At 35.2% G+C, this 17,338-nt stretch overlaps 1 protein-coding gene across 1 annotated transcript; it reads left to right on the top strand.

The window, feature by feature from the left end:
• The first annotated feature begins 329 nt into the window (after positions 1–329).
• LOC132641281 (F-box protein At1g67340) lies at positions 330–2,604 on the top strand. Its single transcript, XM_060358206.1, has 3 exons — positions 330–706; positions 1,092–1,254; positions 1,466–2,604. The coding sequence occupies exons 1-3, from the start codon at positions 447–449 to the stop codon at positions 2,207–2,209; spliced, it is 1,167 nt and encodes a 388-aa protein (XP_060214189.1). The 5' UTR covers positions 330–446; the 3' UTR covers positions 2,210–2,604.
• The last annotated feature ends 14,734 nt before the right edge of the window (positions 2,605–17,338 follow it).

Genomic DNA, 17,338 nt, shown 5'->3' with positions numbered 1-17,338 from the left:
AAGCTGAAAACAGCTTATAAGCCAATTTATAAGTCAATCCAAACGGGCTCTAAGAAGAGTGAGTTATTGTTTTTCTCTTTACTTTGCTACCTTTTTCTGTATTTACTTTATTACCTTTTTCTGTATTTATGTCCTTTTTAAGTATGCATATACAGGGAAAAACTATAAAAGCAAAGGCACGTCGACGACGGACGTGAGGATCTGGTCAGCGCCGTTTGACCAACTTTAATTTTCATATTATCTTTAAAACAAGAGACAAGCTTAAGGGCATTTCCGTCATTAAACTCACCCCTAATCCTAGGTGTTATATATATATAACACGGAGCATTCGGCTTTTGTCGTCGTTGGTATTAGTTTACCCTTCTCTCACTTCTCTCTTTACATTACATTACATAAAGTGATAGTAATTCTCACAGTTCTCTCTTTATTTCTCTCTGTATAAAGGAATGAGAACAAGAAGAGGGGTTTGTTATCCAAAAGTAATAAACAACAACATGTGTATTGATAACAGGGTTGTTGTTAAGAGATCAAGAAATGATTTTTCCCAACATATGAGTCGTCGGAAAAGATCAAAACTTTCACCGGAGGTCATTGGTTATCATCCTGATCTCTTTGATTCTTTGCCTGATGATCTTGTGCTCTCTATTCTCAGCAAACTCAGTTCATCTGCTGCTTCTCCTGCTGATTTTGTTAACATTCTGATTACGTATGTTCCATATCCTCCTCTCCTTTTCCATTCTTTAAAAAGTAACGGTACCTTCCGGATTTTGAGATTCAAATAGTCTTTAAATATTTTGAATCATTGACTTATGATATTTTGAGTTGTTCAAATACTTACCCCTTTAAAATTATTTGTCAAAACTAAAAAATCTCATCTTCAAATATAAAAAAGGGTTCTTTCATTTTCTATTTGACTCTAGAAATCTAAACTGTGCCATATAAATTGGGACAAAGGGCATATTTTTTTTTACCCCTCTTAAATTATTTGCAAAAACTAAAAATCTCATCTTCAAATATAAAAATGATTTTTTTTGTTTGTTTGTAAATATTGTGGATAGAAGAACTAATGAGCTATGATTTAATATGTGCAGATGCAAAAGACTAAATGGATTAGGTCACAATTCGCTTGTATTATCAAAAGCTTCTCAGAAAATGTTAGCCATTAAAGCTCAAAACTGGTCGGAATCTGCTCACCGGTTTCTTAAACAATGTGCCGATGCCGGAAATGTTGAAGCTTGTTACACCCTTGGCATGGTTAGTATTTAAATAAACACCAAAATAACATAATTTCTTGAAAAAAATATATTTTTTTATCTGATATAAAATACTGCTAGTAATTAACTAATGGGGTGCCAATTTTTTTAACTGATATAGCATAAATTGTGGAAATAATACTTTTTTAATACTGGTAAAAATTAATTTATGGGATTTATAACTAATAAGTGCAATCTTTATTTTGACACAGATTCGATTCTACTGTTTACAAAATCGAGGAAGCGGCGCGTCATTGATGGCGAAGGCAGCTATTAGTTCTCACGCGCCATCGCTATACTCACTCGCGGTTATCCAATTCAACGGCAGCGGTGGATCAAAGAACGACAAGGACCTACGCGCCGGAGTAGCGTTGTGTGCACGCGCCGCTTTCTTAGGCCACATCGATGCATTAAGAGAGCTTGGTCACTGCCTTCAAGATGGTTACGGCGTTAAACAAAACATAGCGGAGGGTCGCAGATTCCTCGTTCAAGCCAACGCGCGTGAGCTCGCTTCCGTTCTATCATTAACGCCGTCAGCACTCACGTCAAGCAACTGGCTGTCGTGGAACCCACTGCCACATCATCGCCACGTGGCGGGTACGGGAACGGGGTGTCCGTTGTTGAGTGATTTCGGGTGTAATGTTCCTGCTCCGGAAGCACACGTGGCGAATCGTTTTTTAACGGAGTGGTTTGAATCAAAAGATTCGGGTTCGGGTTCGGGTCTCCGGCTTTGTTCACATACGGGTTGTGGAAGGCCCGAAACAAGGAGGCATGAATTCAGGAGATGTTCTGTGTGTGGTACTGTGAATTATTGCTCACGCGCTTGTCAAGCGCTTGATTGGAAGATGCGACACAAGGCTGAGTGTACACCTGTAGAGAGATGGATTGAAGATGACGGAGAAAATCACGGTAACGGTAACGGTGAAGATGATGATCAAAATATGGTGGAGAGTTAACGGTGTGGTTTGACTGTGAAGGTGACGGTAACGGCACGTGAGTCTGAAAATTTACTGCGATGAAACAAGGAAGTTAAAAGTTAATAAAGGAATGGAAGAGTCAAATACTGGCCCCTTTTTGCGAGGATAATCGAATATATTTATGGTCAGTATTTTTGTACAGAACAAGTAAAAAAAAGGAAGGAAAGTAAAGGAGAGAAAGGGACAACGTTCTGAAGGTTTTATTAGAATTTTTTTCTTTTTATATTAATTTGTTAATTAGATACCCTTTTATCCAGTTGGAATGGTTAGTAAATTTTGGGGAAAAATAGAAAGCAATGGCATTATGTGATGGAGTATGATGATGCCTTCTCTTTATGCTTGCCTTCCGACCAAATGATAACTCTATTCTTTCATTCAAGTTCTCTTTAAATTTACAGTAATGTGTTATCACATGAAATGTGGGTCACTGGGGCCATTATAACAGCTGTTGATTTACTTTCAAGAAATTAATACCATGTTATAAAGAGTAGGGTTGGGGGAAAGAAGAAATTAGGTAATAAAAGATGTGCTTAAGAACCAACTGTAACATATATATTGTAGTCGAAATTTGTCATAGCTTTAGGTTAAAGGCTAAAAGCTGGAAAAAGTCATGAAAAACTTATATGTGAAAGAAAGCAAAACTCAAAATTTGATTGAAGTTTTTTTTTTTTTTTTAATAGTTTATTGGAGGTTCTATACACTTCTTTTCTCAGGGCTTTGCATAACAGAATCCTTTCAGAAACTCCATATCAAGCTTCAAAATAATGTGCGATACTATTCGAAATAGTGATGGATACTTGATTAGAGCAAATAAATGGAAGCTAGCTATTAAAACGTAAATTGTTCATATTCCTTAATTAATTAAGGGCGCACGATAGTTTGATCTACTGATATAATGCCCTACTCGAAAATAGGAAATTAATGGCGGACAAAATTGTGTAGATAAGCAACAAAAATCCCATGCTAATACCTTTTAGCTACGAATTATAAGAAAATTCAATTAGCTAGAAGTTATTTATCAACAGATCAGCTAGGGATTATCGATGAATTTCATAGCTAATTTCATGTTTTCTAGTAATGATAGTATCTATTATTAATATTGAATATTTTAACAGTAAAACTATCTTCATGCTGTTAAAGTGCTAAGAGATTAAAACCTTCAATTTGTACTACTTATAAAAGTACTAAGGCAACTCTTTTGTTTGAAATAAACGCCACTTCTTTTAATTTACATTCAAATCAAAGTGTTCATATTAATAGGAGCAAAGAAGCTTTTAGAGAAAAGCAAGATGGCTATGAACAAAGTAAAAGGGGTCCTAGCACTTTATATATGAGTGCTATGAAAGAGTAGACATTTCTCTCTCTCTCTCGATCTCGAGATTTTCAGCTTCATAATTTTTTTTTATTTTTTATTTTCTCCTTTTTGTGTTTAGTCAAATAATGTCAGACAGGAATTGACCAAAGAAAAAGCTGAAACAGAAAAACGACTAGAAAGAAAGCAAAGTGGGGGAGAACCTGTTTTCAAATTACAAAATTCAAGAACAAAAAGAAAAAGAAAAATAGCACTTAAAGACATATTCACACAAGCTAACTGAGAAAATATTATTCACTACCGGTACATTTTAACACGCTGTAACAAGTAAACTACATTGCTTTCAAGGCAGTAATCTCACTTATTATAATAGTTACTTGAAATTATCTATAAAGTGACCTAATTAATAATGTAAATATTTCTATGTAGTATCATTGTAAAAAAAGTTAAACAAAAAAAGAAAAGTTACAAAGTCATGGAAAGGCAGCACATGGTGGAGGTGCACTTATTCATTCTTTTTTTGATCAATAATAATAACTATCCCCAAAACTAGTAATTACATCTACATATAAATAGAAGGGTAGTGGAGTGGTCCAATCCTAATCCCAGATATAGGAAGGTCCAATTTTGTTTGTTGGAGATGAAAATGTTTTTCCTCAACAGAATGTGGTTGTGAAAGTAGAGGACATGCCATTGCTAAACATGGAGAAACAACAATATGGAAATTGAGTTGTTAACTTCACACCTTTTAGGGATATCTTATTTCTGAATTTAGGAGTAAGGATGAGATTCTGCTTCCAATTCCCCAAACAATTCTTACTTTTTTTTTCTCTATCTTCATTTAATGTTTGCCAACTGCTAACACCAAACTGAATATTTACATCCACTGGAAAATAAACATTCAGATGGATAATATGAATATCTATACCATCAACATTTATTTGTATGCTTGGTACATTTTCGGAGTATCTAAGTTTATTTTGATTTTTAGCTTGTGTTCTCGTCTGAAATCATGAATGGTATGAATATTCATATTATTCGTCGGTTAACTCATTTTTTATTCATGTTAAATATGGACGGGTAGGAATTTTTATCCATTTTTGTTTAACCCATTTTCGATTCTGCCATATTCGACCCGCCCTTTGCCACTCCTATTACATTATTTAGTGCCCTGTAAGTGCTCTATCTATATAGTCGCACTTTTTAGGGGAGAAATGTTCAACAAACTAGCTCTAATTAATAATAACGCGTAGAGTTCTAGTAATTAGCTTGTGCCTATTTATGAAGGAACAACTAGCTAGACCCCCAAAGATATATATGTGTGCTTGCAAATAAAAGACAGGTTCTAAACAGACTTTTCTTTGGTTTATTAATTAGTTTAACATTCAAATAAAAATATAGCTTGTATTATAAGTTAGAACATCTTTAAATTTGGCGAAACCTGTCTCAATCAATAATTTAATAACATACTGAGAGAGGTACAGGAGGAGCTGGCACATAATAACCACATCATGACTTGTTATTTTGGTATAATTGCCAAAACCCATTTTCGTCAAGTAACAAGATTGGTTCTCTTTTTCTAAAAATGAAAGTTGAAAAAAAAAAAAAAAAGGAAGTGTTAAATTCAGAATCTTTTACGACCTTGCATCAGAAAAGGTTTTATGATCAATTAATGGGCTTCTTTTTTTAAATACCCGCAAAGGTTCTACTACTTGAGATAGCATTAGTCAATTAATCAAAGTATTGGCATATTGGACCTCCTAGGGGCTGAGGCCTACTTAATGGAGTACTTGCTCCAATTTTAAGATTGATCAATTCATTAGCCAAGTATGCACCTAATTAAATAAAATGCGATACTAAATAAAAGGACAATAATGTTAGAAGAAGTAACTAAGTGAACAAAAATGTACTCTTCATAGAGCTTAAACTTTTAGATGAGTTAGTCAAACACTTCAATATAATATAAAAGATATAAAGTTTCTCGATCCGAATCTTACTGCCTTTCATTATCGAAAATTATTTTCTTGTTCTTAATTCATTTACCTTTAAAAAAGAAATCGTACTGTGTGAGAAAAAAATGTTCAAAATATAACTAGGTAAATAAAAACAGATAACTTGAAGAAGCCACTGTACCTCTTGTACAGACCCCCCCCCCCCAAACTACAAGAATTAGGTAAATAGGCCAATTAATAGTGAGTGCTCTAGAAGAAAAAATGGTCCTCTAATTATTATTCTTTTTGTTTTAATGCATTTTTGAACAAACAAGAAGTACGTAGTACAATGAAGATTGACTTGAAGTGGTTGATCATATCTTTATGGTTTCTAGTACTCTCTACCAAATAATCGTGAACCTTGGCCATAATGTTGATCTTCTCCACAAGCAAAATAATACTGGTAGCACATTAAAGGCTTGTTTTAATGACTCAGTAATTATCCACCAGACACAACATGCTGCAAAGTGGGGGAAATTAACATAAAGGGGTTAAATACAAATCTATTTGTCTGTTCAGCATCCAATTAATCACATGGATTGATCAGGCCTCTTAGTTTCAATTTCCAGTACTCGTCATTCTATTCGTCTCATTTTAAGTCCGCTTTATATAGCTCTTTTCACCTCCATTTTTAAAAACTAGATATAGTTTATTAAGTTACCCATATTTAATTAAAATAGACTAAATTTTTCTCTTAAATTTTGTACACACTTTTTTAATGTTTCTTCTTTAATGTTTTTTTAAACCCCTTCCCCCGTGAGCTCCCCTTTTTTGTTCCCTTGATGACTCGAACCCACAATCTTCGGATTCGAGGTGAAGGGTGCTTACCATTTGAGCAAACCCTCTTGTCTTATACTTCTTTTGATGTTATGAATATAGTTAGAAATAATTGTCAACTTTGGTCTTGAATTCCTAAAGTGACAATTATTTTAAGACAAATTCTTTGAGCTAAAACAACAGGGGCAATTCGCAGAATTGCCCTTTTTTTGGGGTGGTATTTAAATTTTGCCCCTCATATTTATGGTCTTTAAAGTTTGCCCTTCGGCTAAAACTCATAGGTTCCGGGTTCGAACCCCCGCTCAGTCAAATTTTTTTTTAAAAAATTGCAAAGCAGAGTTTAAATTTCGCTATGCCCCCTCCGGCAGACTTTTAGTCATGTTTAACTAAAAGTCTACCGGAGGAGGCAGACTTTTCCTTGAAGCATATATACGTATTTTTTTTTTAACTTTTCAAGGTAAACTTTTAGTAATGCCTTAACTAAAAGTGTGCCCCATAAAACATAACTAATAGTATGCCCCATATGGCGTAAGTTTTCCATAAGGCATAACTAAAAATTTGCCTTATAAGGCAAAGTTTAAATTTTACTATGCCCCCTCCGGCAGACTTTTAGTTGTGTTTAACTAGAAGTCTGCCGGAGGGGGCAGACTTTTAGTTGTGTTTAACCAAAAGTCTGCCCCCTCCGGCAGACTTTGCCTTGAAGCATATATATATATATATATATTTTACTTTTCAAGGTAAACTTTTAGTTATGCCTTAACTAAAAAGTGTGCCCCAAAGACATAACTAAAAGTATGCCCATAAGGAGGAACTTTTCCTTAAGGCATAACTTAAACTTTGCCTTATAAGGCAAAGTCTATGCCTTAACAAAAGTTCTTGCCTTATGGGGCATAATTTTGTTATGCCTTAACTAAAATTCTGCCCCATAAGGCATAACTAAACTATGTCTTAGGAAAAATTCTGCCTTATGGGGCAGACTTTTAGTTATGCCGGATCCGGCATAACTTTAGCTTTTCCTTAAAGATTGTATGCTGGATCCGGCATACACTCTCCCAGTCTTGCCTGGCGAAATTATTTTTTGTTTTATGCTTGAGCGGGGATTCGAACCCAGAACTTCATGTATTCGCCCACCTTTCCAAACAAAGGGCAAAACTTAAAGACCACAAATATGAGGGGCAAAATTTAAATACCACAAATTTGAAGGGCAAAATTTAAAGACCACCCCAAAAGAAGGGCAATCCGCGCAAAAAAATGAAACGACAGTTATTATAGGGAAAGTTTCAGATTTGGCCATTCGTCATCAAGAATTTCAACCACTAGTCAAATATACAAAAAATATCTCATGTATAAAACATGTATATTTTATGTATTTATTATACATTAATAAACAAAAAAGGTATAATGCATATGCAGTCCCCTGAACTTATCCATTTTTTTCATTTTGACACTTTAACTAAGTGTTGTTTCTATTGAATCCTTGAACTCGTCCTCAAGTGTGTCTATCAAACACAATCTGACTTATATAATATTCTATCTTATATATATATTCTAATTTAATTATGCCATCTTTTAGGTAAGATTAGCAGCAATTGAGAGGGAAAAATAGAGTAAGCTCGTAATTAAGCTGGCACTTGAAGAGCAGAACCAGTAGAAACCGACACATCCATGACCTAAAGAATAACTTACCACACGTCTAAAATATTACTTCACCTTCATTACCACAATTTAATTTTTGCTTCTAATAAAAATCAGATTTAGAGGATTTGATAGACACACTTGAGGACGAGTTCAGGGGTTCAATAAGAACAACACTTAGTTGAGGTGCCAAAATGGAAAAAAATGACAAGTTTAGGGGCCTGCATATGCATTAAGCCAACAAAAAATATACATTCATCATATATTATTTTGGTCGAAGGCTATACGGTGTAAAAATTCCTAACATTGCAATTATGACATCATTTAATTAAAATCAATCTCTTCTAACAATATTGGACAGCTTTTGATTTCTTAATATATGTTTTTGGGGTCATATAACACGATTTTGTAACAATGATTGGATAACACATTTTCTGAAATATTTCCATTTGATTTGAGAAACTTTTGTTTTCTTTACCAAACAAACAGATTTGCAGTTTCAGGAAAGTTCAAGAAAACTCTAGGCTCTAGCCGTTCGAAGCACGTAGCAGCTATGAATTGATATACATATACCCTTCCATTGTCACATTGGTAATTAATGGTAATAAGACTAGTAATTAAGATGATTTAAATGTATTAAAAAGTAATTAGTACTGAAAGAAAGGTCCAAAAAACAAAGGAATATTTTTCTCGAAAAAGTTGCCAATAGCTACTTTTCAATCCATGTAACTGAAAAATAGTCGTTGTCATGATTCATGAAATTTCAAACTAAATACAAGTGAGATTCCAAGACATTATCTTGAAGTTTCACTCGTGAATTTGAAACTCCAACTCAATGGATATTTTCAAGAAAACATGACTAAAAAGTGGCAAACAAATGCTATTTTTGTCACGATCCAATTTAACAAGTTGTGAAGGCACTAACTTCCTCGAGTCATAAGCCATCCACAACCCAAATAAAAGTAAAAGAAGAAGAGAAGAATGCGAAATTTAAACATACAAGTCAATTTTAAGTTTGAAGCATCCTCATTAACATGCGGAAATGAAGGTACAGCCAACCCCGAATCAGGAGAACTACTACATATGGATACAAGTGTGAATAATACTCAAATACTGTCTGAATGAAAAGATAGGAAAAATAAGAGATAGAGGGAAATCCGCTGTCACCGATCATCATGTAGCTCACTCCGAACTCTCTGAATGACCTCCTCAACAAGCAACTGCGTGGTCTCGAGGTCCGCAAGTACTGGACACAGAATCTACACATAAAAGAGTGCAGCAAGTGTAGCATGAGCACAAAGAACAACGGGTATGTTGACACCTAGTTTGTGACCTCCCATAATTTATTTTACTTATCCAGAGTCCTTGGATATCAAACGGAGCGAAATGTGTATTTTTACAATTCAAAATGATTTTATAAAATTATTCCGATAATATTTTGCCATTTCATTTGGCAAGATGGCTTCAATAACATTATAAATCATTTATAAATTAATTTACACATTTTTATAATTACTATGGAGCATTCGCTAAATTCAATCAAGAAGGTAATTGAAAACAATTATTTATTTAATTGTTAAAATTGCCAGAAAATCAATTAGCAAGCACTTTACTCCGTTAAATTCAATAAATATGATTAATTTTGCATATTTAATTATTCTTAATTTTGCATATTTAATTCGCATTTGTCCAATTTCTTGAATTGATCACAATTAATTAAGTACTTAATTATGGTTAATTTCATAAATAGCTCACTAAATGGTTAGTTGCGGCCACAAATGAAATTATCAATTGTTGGTTAATTTTGGCTTTAATTGAAATAGCCAAATTCATGGCATAAGTTAATTGAGGTCATTATTGCAAAACTAGTCCTTAATTGTTTGATTGGGCTAATTATGGCCATAATTGAAATAACCAATTTCATGGTTTAAAGTCAATTAAGGCCATATTTGAAAATTAAGTCCATTTGCATAATTAGCCATGTTTGTTAGTTTGTTCAAATGGTTAATTAATTATGTTTTGACCCTAATTAAGGGGTTTAAATTAATTGACTTTCTTAATTGTGGCCATTTATTTAAAAAATGTCAAGTCCCTCCTATATATACACACATATATACACAGATATACATGTATGCACATGTATATCCCGTATATGTGTATATGTATATATATGCCCCCTCTTTCTTTCATTTAAAACAGCCAGGCCCAATCCAAGAAGGACTTGACCCGGCCCAACGTTAAGCCTAAAGGGGGTAAGACCCCTTTTCTTTTCCCATTATTCAGCAAACAAACGACCCCTTAAGAGAGAGGAAGGGTTTCATGCGTTGAAACCCTAGCCACCGCAGGGTCACCCCTCTCTCCTCTCTCCTCGTTGATGTGATCTTGCCGATAATGGCAAAGTGACAGAGGTAGCAGTAGTCTTCAGGCTTTGCATAGCCGGTAGAGGAAAATCATTAATTGCGACCACGATTCTTCACCAAACATAACCTTAACACCGTAATTTTTTGCCTTTTCTTTTATTTCTTACTACATTGCAATCCCTTAATGGGATTTGTCTCAAAGAAAATTCAAATGCTTGATCCTCATTGGTTCATATGAGACCAATAAGGATCCGTTGGAAATCACTTGAATCTAACCCTTTATTTGTTTGTTCATCTCAATATCGACCATTGAATGTGGAGCTATAGGCCTAATGCCCAAAAATTTGTAAAGTCCCACATTGAAATCGGAATTAGGGTTTTGAGGTTTTGGGGTTCTATAAATAAGAACCCCCATTTATACCATTGGATGGACAAACAGAATATTACACATATTCACGAAAAAACTTGAATTACCTAGGGTTTTAGCATATTGCTGAGACCTTAATTATTCAAGTTAAGTTTAAAATTTTAAATATCTTTCTTCTTGTTTTTGTGACTGAGTTTGAGATTAAGGGGCAAGGAGCTCTTCCAAGTTCGTTCTAGACAAAGGCTGCACTCAGGAAAGGTAATATTTTATCCTTTTAGTTTTCTTTTTAATCTTAATCTGTTTTAGTTGATATTGAGCATTAGTTTAGCTTTGTTCTTTTTAGCCTGTTGTTGAATCTTCTATTAATTGTGATTAGTATATAAGAATGTTAAGTTGATAGTTAAGCAGTAATTTAGTTATGTTGTTTATGCTTTCTATTAATGATTAGTTTGTAGGCATGTTTGGTCAATTTTCTGCTTTGTTTAGTTGATACTCTCTCTGTTTCAATTTGTTTGAACCTATTTCTTTTTTAGTCCGTGCCAAAGTGAATAAACTCTTTCCTAATTTGGAAAAAAATTCACTTTATGAATGATTTACAGCCACACAAATTTTCAAGGCTTATTTTGAACCACAAGTTTCAAAAGTCTTCCCTCTTTTTTAAATGTCGTGCCCAGTCAAATGGGTTCATATAAATTGAAACGGAGGGAGTATTAACCAGTAGTTTAGATATGATTTTTTTCTTATTAGTCTGTTTTGTATGCTTGCTATTAATTATGATTAGTTTGTAAGCCTGTTTAGTCAATTTTCTGCTTTGTTTTAGAAATAAATAATAGCTTATGTATCATGTGTTAGGTTGGACAAGGTCACACTAATTATAGGCTTCTTGTTTGAACCAAGGATGAAGTTAATGGTCAGTACAAATGTCATGTTAGCCTGTTTAGAATCAATTTGGTTTGTGATAGTATGCATACCTGTTAAACACATGAGGTGAAACATCATATTGTCCTTCCCGTGATAGCAACATTGGTTGAGATTAATTCCTCTATGATCAAATAGTAGCATAGGTCATTCTTTTAATCTGTCAAGTCCCTCTTTGCTGTCAAAAAATGCATGTTCATATTAGTGCCTTGTTTTATGCTATTCTGGATCTGGCAGTATCTCTATTGGGTCTTAGTTGGTCTCTGTCATTCATTAAATAGCTTAATATGGTCATGTTGAAGATTTAAATTGAAGTTTAACTAGCCACATAGGTATTTAAATCTTAACTTTTAGCTAGTTTGAGCTTCCTGTTAAATGCCTTTTGTCAATGTAAGCATGTCACCTCTATGCTCGCACTGCCTGAATTCTGTTTTACTTTAAGTGCAAAGGTTTGGTCTTCTGTTGGTTCATTAATTAACCATTGTCCAAATGGGAATTAAATATTAGTCTCATCTAGTCTCCAGGTTCTCTATGTGTTAAAATAGATTTAAAGTAACTAGTTATGTTTTCCTCCTCTCTTACTTGTATTAATCTGTGTATGTGAACTTTGAAGTCCCCAGTTGACCATGTACCTTCTCTTATGTGAAAACTGAACCTGTTTGCTTGAATTTATATAAGAAATTTCAAGTGATGATAAGTCTTCTCCAAGAACTAAAAATGATCCTAATACTTTGATAAGTTGTCCTATTTGAACTCTGTTTACCCTGCAAAAGTCCTATGTGTTTGTCTTGAGTATACATTATCTTGTCACATCTAAAATGATTTTCTTCAAGTAGATAATAGGCACGACATCATGCCTCACCTAGTTAGCTTAAGAACAACCTCTAGTTTGCTTTATGTTGAATTAATGAACCTTCATTCCTTAGGGAACATACTACCTTCTCATGATCAATTTGAATTCTTGTGGTTGCATGATATCAGTAACGGTCTAGGATCCTTAAAGTGTTCCTATGTGCTTGTTTTAAATTGCCTTACCCCTTTTTGGATTAATCTGAGACTAAGGACCTGCACCCATGATGATGTGCCCAGTTTGAGCTTTGGGATCCTTAAAACTACAAACTAATCTGTTTTTTAATGAATTTAGATTAGAGTCATGAAAGGTGTAAAAATAGAGAATATTGACATGTATGATCTGGGTATATACATAGCATAAATGTTATAAGCCAAACCTGTATTTCTTTTAGTGGTTTCTTCTTACTTGTTGGGTAAAAATGGAGGGATATACACAAGGTATACAGGGTATTTGGGGCTTACTTAGAAATATATGAGGGGAGTATAGTTTGCTTGTCACTAAACTAGGCTTGCCCACCCTTTTAGCAGATTGCATGTCATTTTCGATATCGGGCCTTCCTTTTTGCATGTCATACTATTTGGGTCTGTCTGCGTTTTCCTTTCATGTTATTCACCTGGGTCTGTGCCCCTTCTATTTACTTAAAAAGTATACTTGTTGTATATACACTTGCGTATAATTTATATGCATTACATGCTTATGTTTATTTTAAATTAGTGATTAAGTTTAGATACCCTCTAACCGTAATTTTCTTTTTTCCCCTTTGTGTTTGCATGAGACTTTATCACGGGTCATTTGGGCCATCTTCTCCATTTGAAACCTGTTGGGTCTGAGGCCTAACTTTCTTTATTCAATCGAGTCTGTTTTGAAGACAAAATGTTGAAGGCCCAACCATGGGTGGAAAAAGCAACTGATGGGCGTAGGTAGGCCCACCAACCTAACTCTCTTCTTCTTTATATATACATATTCATATACTTGCTTTGTATAATAGTTGTATATATAAACAACATAAATGTTATTATTGAAATCCGAATGCGATTAAAACTTAGAAATTCGCATAGTTGTAAATAATTTCTCAAATGATTTTCAAAACTGGACATTCTTACTTCAAGCAGAAGTTGGTCACTTTAGATTTTACAAGTCTTTCAACTATGAAACTGGAAAATTGATAACATGGCTAATAAATGGATTTTAAACTTGACTGATTTGGGCCATATGCCCGTTTGTAAAAGGTTGGGAATAAAAGAGTTAAATTTTGGACTACAAATTGGACTAAATCACCTTTAGGCCTTATTTTATAAATTTAAGAAGTTGGATTGATTTTTGGAGCAAGTCATAAACAGAAACTCAGATTTTTGGACAAGTATAAGTGGACCTTTTCTAAATTCATTTGGACTTAAAGAAATTTCAAACATTTGGGCCAAAATCCCAAACCTTAAGAGAATAAAACAAGGACAAATATACTTGGCCTATAGTTTTGAGGATTAAGATGGCTTTGGAGTAGCATACGGTTGAATAATGAGCTTCAATGGATCAAGTAATAAGTAAACTCTTTTCGTTATTTGTATTTATCAAGACCTATACTATTACTATTGAGGAGATTTACTTCGCTTATTTTCTATATAATGGTAAAACTTATAAGGACTAAAATCATATCATTTGGACCAAGTTAGTAGCAACTCTACTTGGGAGAAATCTTGAGTGTGATTTGGTCCAGAAATGAAGTGGTTTGATCCCCTTATAAATATTTTAAACAAAATCTTCTTCCCAAATGACATTTTTGCCAAAAAGTGGAATTTATGATTAGCATGACAAGTTTTGCAAGAAAGAAATATTTTTACCAAATAATCACATTGATCACACATTGAAGCTCGCAGGTCAACCGTATTCTACGGATCCTTAATACTAGGGTGCTTAAAACCTTTCCTAGGGGATTACCAGAACCCTTACCTCGAACTTTGATTTTAAAGGATTTTTCTTGTTTGAATAAACCCTTTTACCCGATTTTCCTAATTCTCCTTAATAAATTTGGTGGCGACTCTAAAAAATTATTAAAATCCATTTAGAGCACCAACAACCTCTTAGTAGCTTTTATGCACCCGCGTAAAAGTAAACCGTAACAGATGGCGACTCTGATGGGGATTTTTCTAGGTTCTAACCATAAGAGTTTCAATAGAATGTGATTTAAATTGTAATTTTCTTAAATGTTTACTTTTTCACAATTATAAACCGTCATTCATTTCATATCATAAATTTCGCCACTCCTGACAAAAAACATGATTTCAAAGGGGATACGCGGGCTCGCGATCTAGCCTTCACTAAAAGAACCGAAACACCCTTTCTTTGGAACACGTTGAATGTGGAGTTGGTGTGCTGTCACCCAACAGCCGAAAAGGTTCACCCTGAGTAGTCCGCTCAGATCCAAGGTCAATTCGAAAAATCTTCTCTAGCATAAGCCTAGGTTAGAGCTAAGCTAAATTCAAAGAAAAGTAGATTGGGTATGGATATTTGAGACATATCTAAACTCGTTAGGAAGACTACCCTGTGTCAAGTACGGTCTATGACCCAAAAAACACCACATCTCATTTATGTGCTAATTGGAAACATATAATATGCCTATGTGCTAAACCATTGCCTATTGGAGGGGGGGGGGGGGGGGATTAACCTTAGCTTTATTTTTTTAGATGTCTATTGACTTGAAATTTGATATGGTTATTAATACACCGGATTTGCTACATATATGGTGGGTCCAAATGACTCAAGAAGAAAGAAAGGGTATTTCTTGCCATCTAGGGAACATAACCTCTATAATGAAAATGCAGGGTTATAAGGAGCTAATAGAGGTGATCGCCGGGTTTTGGGACCGAAATAGAATGGTTTTCCGCTTTGGGGATAATGTAGAAATGGCCCTGACTTTTGAGTAATTGAGGGATGTCTTGACCAGTGTAGGTTTGGGCTTAAAAAGAGGAAAGAAACCAGACACATACTTCCTAATCCTAGAAAAGCCTACCTATCCCCAAATACTCAAAATACTTTCCCTGTCCCATGCCAATTGGGAACATGACCAACCATACCCTTTAGAGAGTTGTACAAACGGTTCAGTAGCCCAAGCGAATTCGTGGAACCTCCGGACGAATTCAAAACCTATGCTAAATGGTTAGCCACCTGACCTTTAGCCTTTGCCTTTAGCTTTTTGGGACTTATGGTGTTTCCCAAAGATTGGTTTTTATCCATAGATACCCGAGTCATCGCAGTCACCCATACCATCTTCTACGGCATAACATCTGCCTTGACATCGACCAAGAAGACACCAAATATTTTGACCTAAACCCCATCATCCTAACAATATGCCGAGCCCTAAGCCTTTGTAGAAATCACTATAAATACTTCTAAGGATGCAACCTACACATACAATGGTGGATCCTCAGACACATAATCAAAGTCAAGGGGTAACCAATACTTGAGCAAGCCGGCAGAAAAGGATGGCCTCTTTAACTTCTGTAGGAGTTTTGGCGATCAGACCAAGCGGTGTTGGACCGTCACTTTTTCTAGACTTTGGAAAGAAAGTGTTCAGTGGATGTTTGATGACTTTGTGTCCGATACGGTTGTAGTCAAGGGTAGAAAGTGTTCATTCTTTCCACATTAAAATTCAAGGGATTCGCCCTTATGCACCTTCTAGAGTCTTGAGTCAATTTTGGAGGACCCTGATCATATCCCAAATCGGGAATATGGGGGATTACATCATTAACTATGACGGGGATAGAACTCCGAGAGCTGGGGACTGTATGCATGAGTGTAGTGGTCGCATGACTTGGGGTCCCGATACCTTAGCTCCTGATAGGTTTCATCCTAGTTGCGATGAGGAATATAAAGATTGGCAAAGGGCCGACTTAGAGAGCACTCTCCCTCCTAGGGCTTTCCTTTACAGCCATATGCAAGACAAAGACTCCAAGGCCGAGAGCCGATGATAGGGATGCTAAGTATTTGGAAAATATAGAGCAAGATCAAGCCACCATAGCAAGCTTGAGATGAGAGTTGGAATTCACCCATGACTATCTGATGGAGCTCGATGAACGGATGAACAAGACCTTAGATGACATTGCCCCAATGAGCTTCATACAAAAGGGTTTCTTGATGGATGCCACATTGACATCGACTGTTACACCTCGGAAAATTTCCCGTTGGTACGCAAGTGAACGAACTAATGATGTGTGCGAGGAGTGTTAGTGTATAATGTTTCATGATCAATGTGCGTAAATGGACGAGAATGATTAGAATGAAAAGTCGAGAAATGAGAAAAATTGAAAGTTGGCAAAACTGCCCAGTGGTCGTATAGTGCAAAATACGGACCGTAAAGTGCAATACGGTCCGTAAACTTGAAGTCGTAAACTGGCATGCCCAACTTCAACTTTCTGCCAGCCGAGGAAATGGCTAAACACGACCTGGTGGACGGACCGTAAAGTGATTTACGGCCCGTAAACTATGGTCGTAAATCACCATGCATGCAGGCCAAAGTTTCTGGTCCTGCTTAAGCTTAAAGACGACCACGAGGGACGGTCCGTAAACTGAAATACGGACCGTAAACCTCCATGGACGGCCACTGTTCACCCAACACAGATTTTCCAATTCGTTAAATATGAGGATCAAGACTTATTCTATTTCATTACAACATTACACCACTTCTCTCTAAAACTTCTCTCTACATTTATTATATGAGTTTTCAAGGATTATAAGCCATCAATAACATTAAGACAAGTGAATCAAGGATAAGGGAATCATCAAGGATCATCCAAGTCAAGAAATCCAAATGGAGAAAAACTAGGGTTTTGCTCAAAGAAGAGTATTATCAACCAAAGCTTGTTCCTACAACTTCTAAGGTAAGAATCATGATTTTTACA

The sequence above is a fragment of the Lycium barbarum genome, chromosome 5, assembly GCF_019175385.1.
Source record: "Lycium barbarum isolate Lr01 chromosome 5, ASM1917538v2, whole genome shotgun sequence".
NCBI lineage: Eukaryota > Viridiplantae > Streptophyta > Magnoliopsida > Solanales > Solanaceae > Lycium > Lycium barbarum.
The sequence above is the reverse complement of the archived record's forward strand: the minus strand, read 5'-3'. Positions and strand labels throughout refer to the sequence as shown.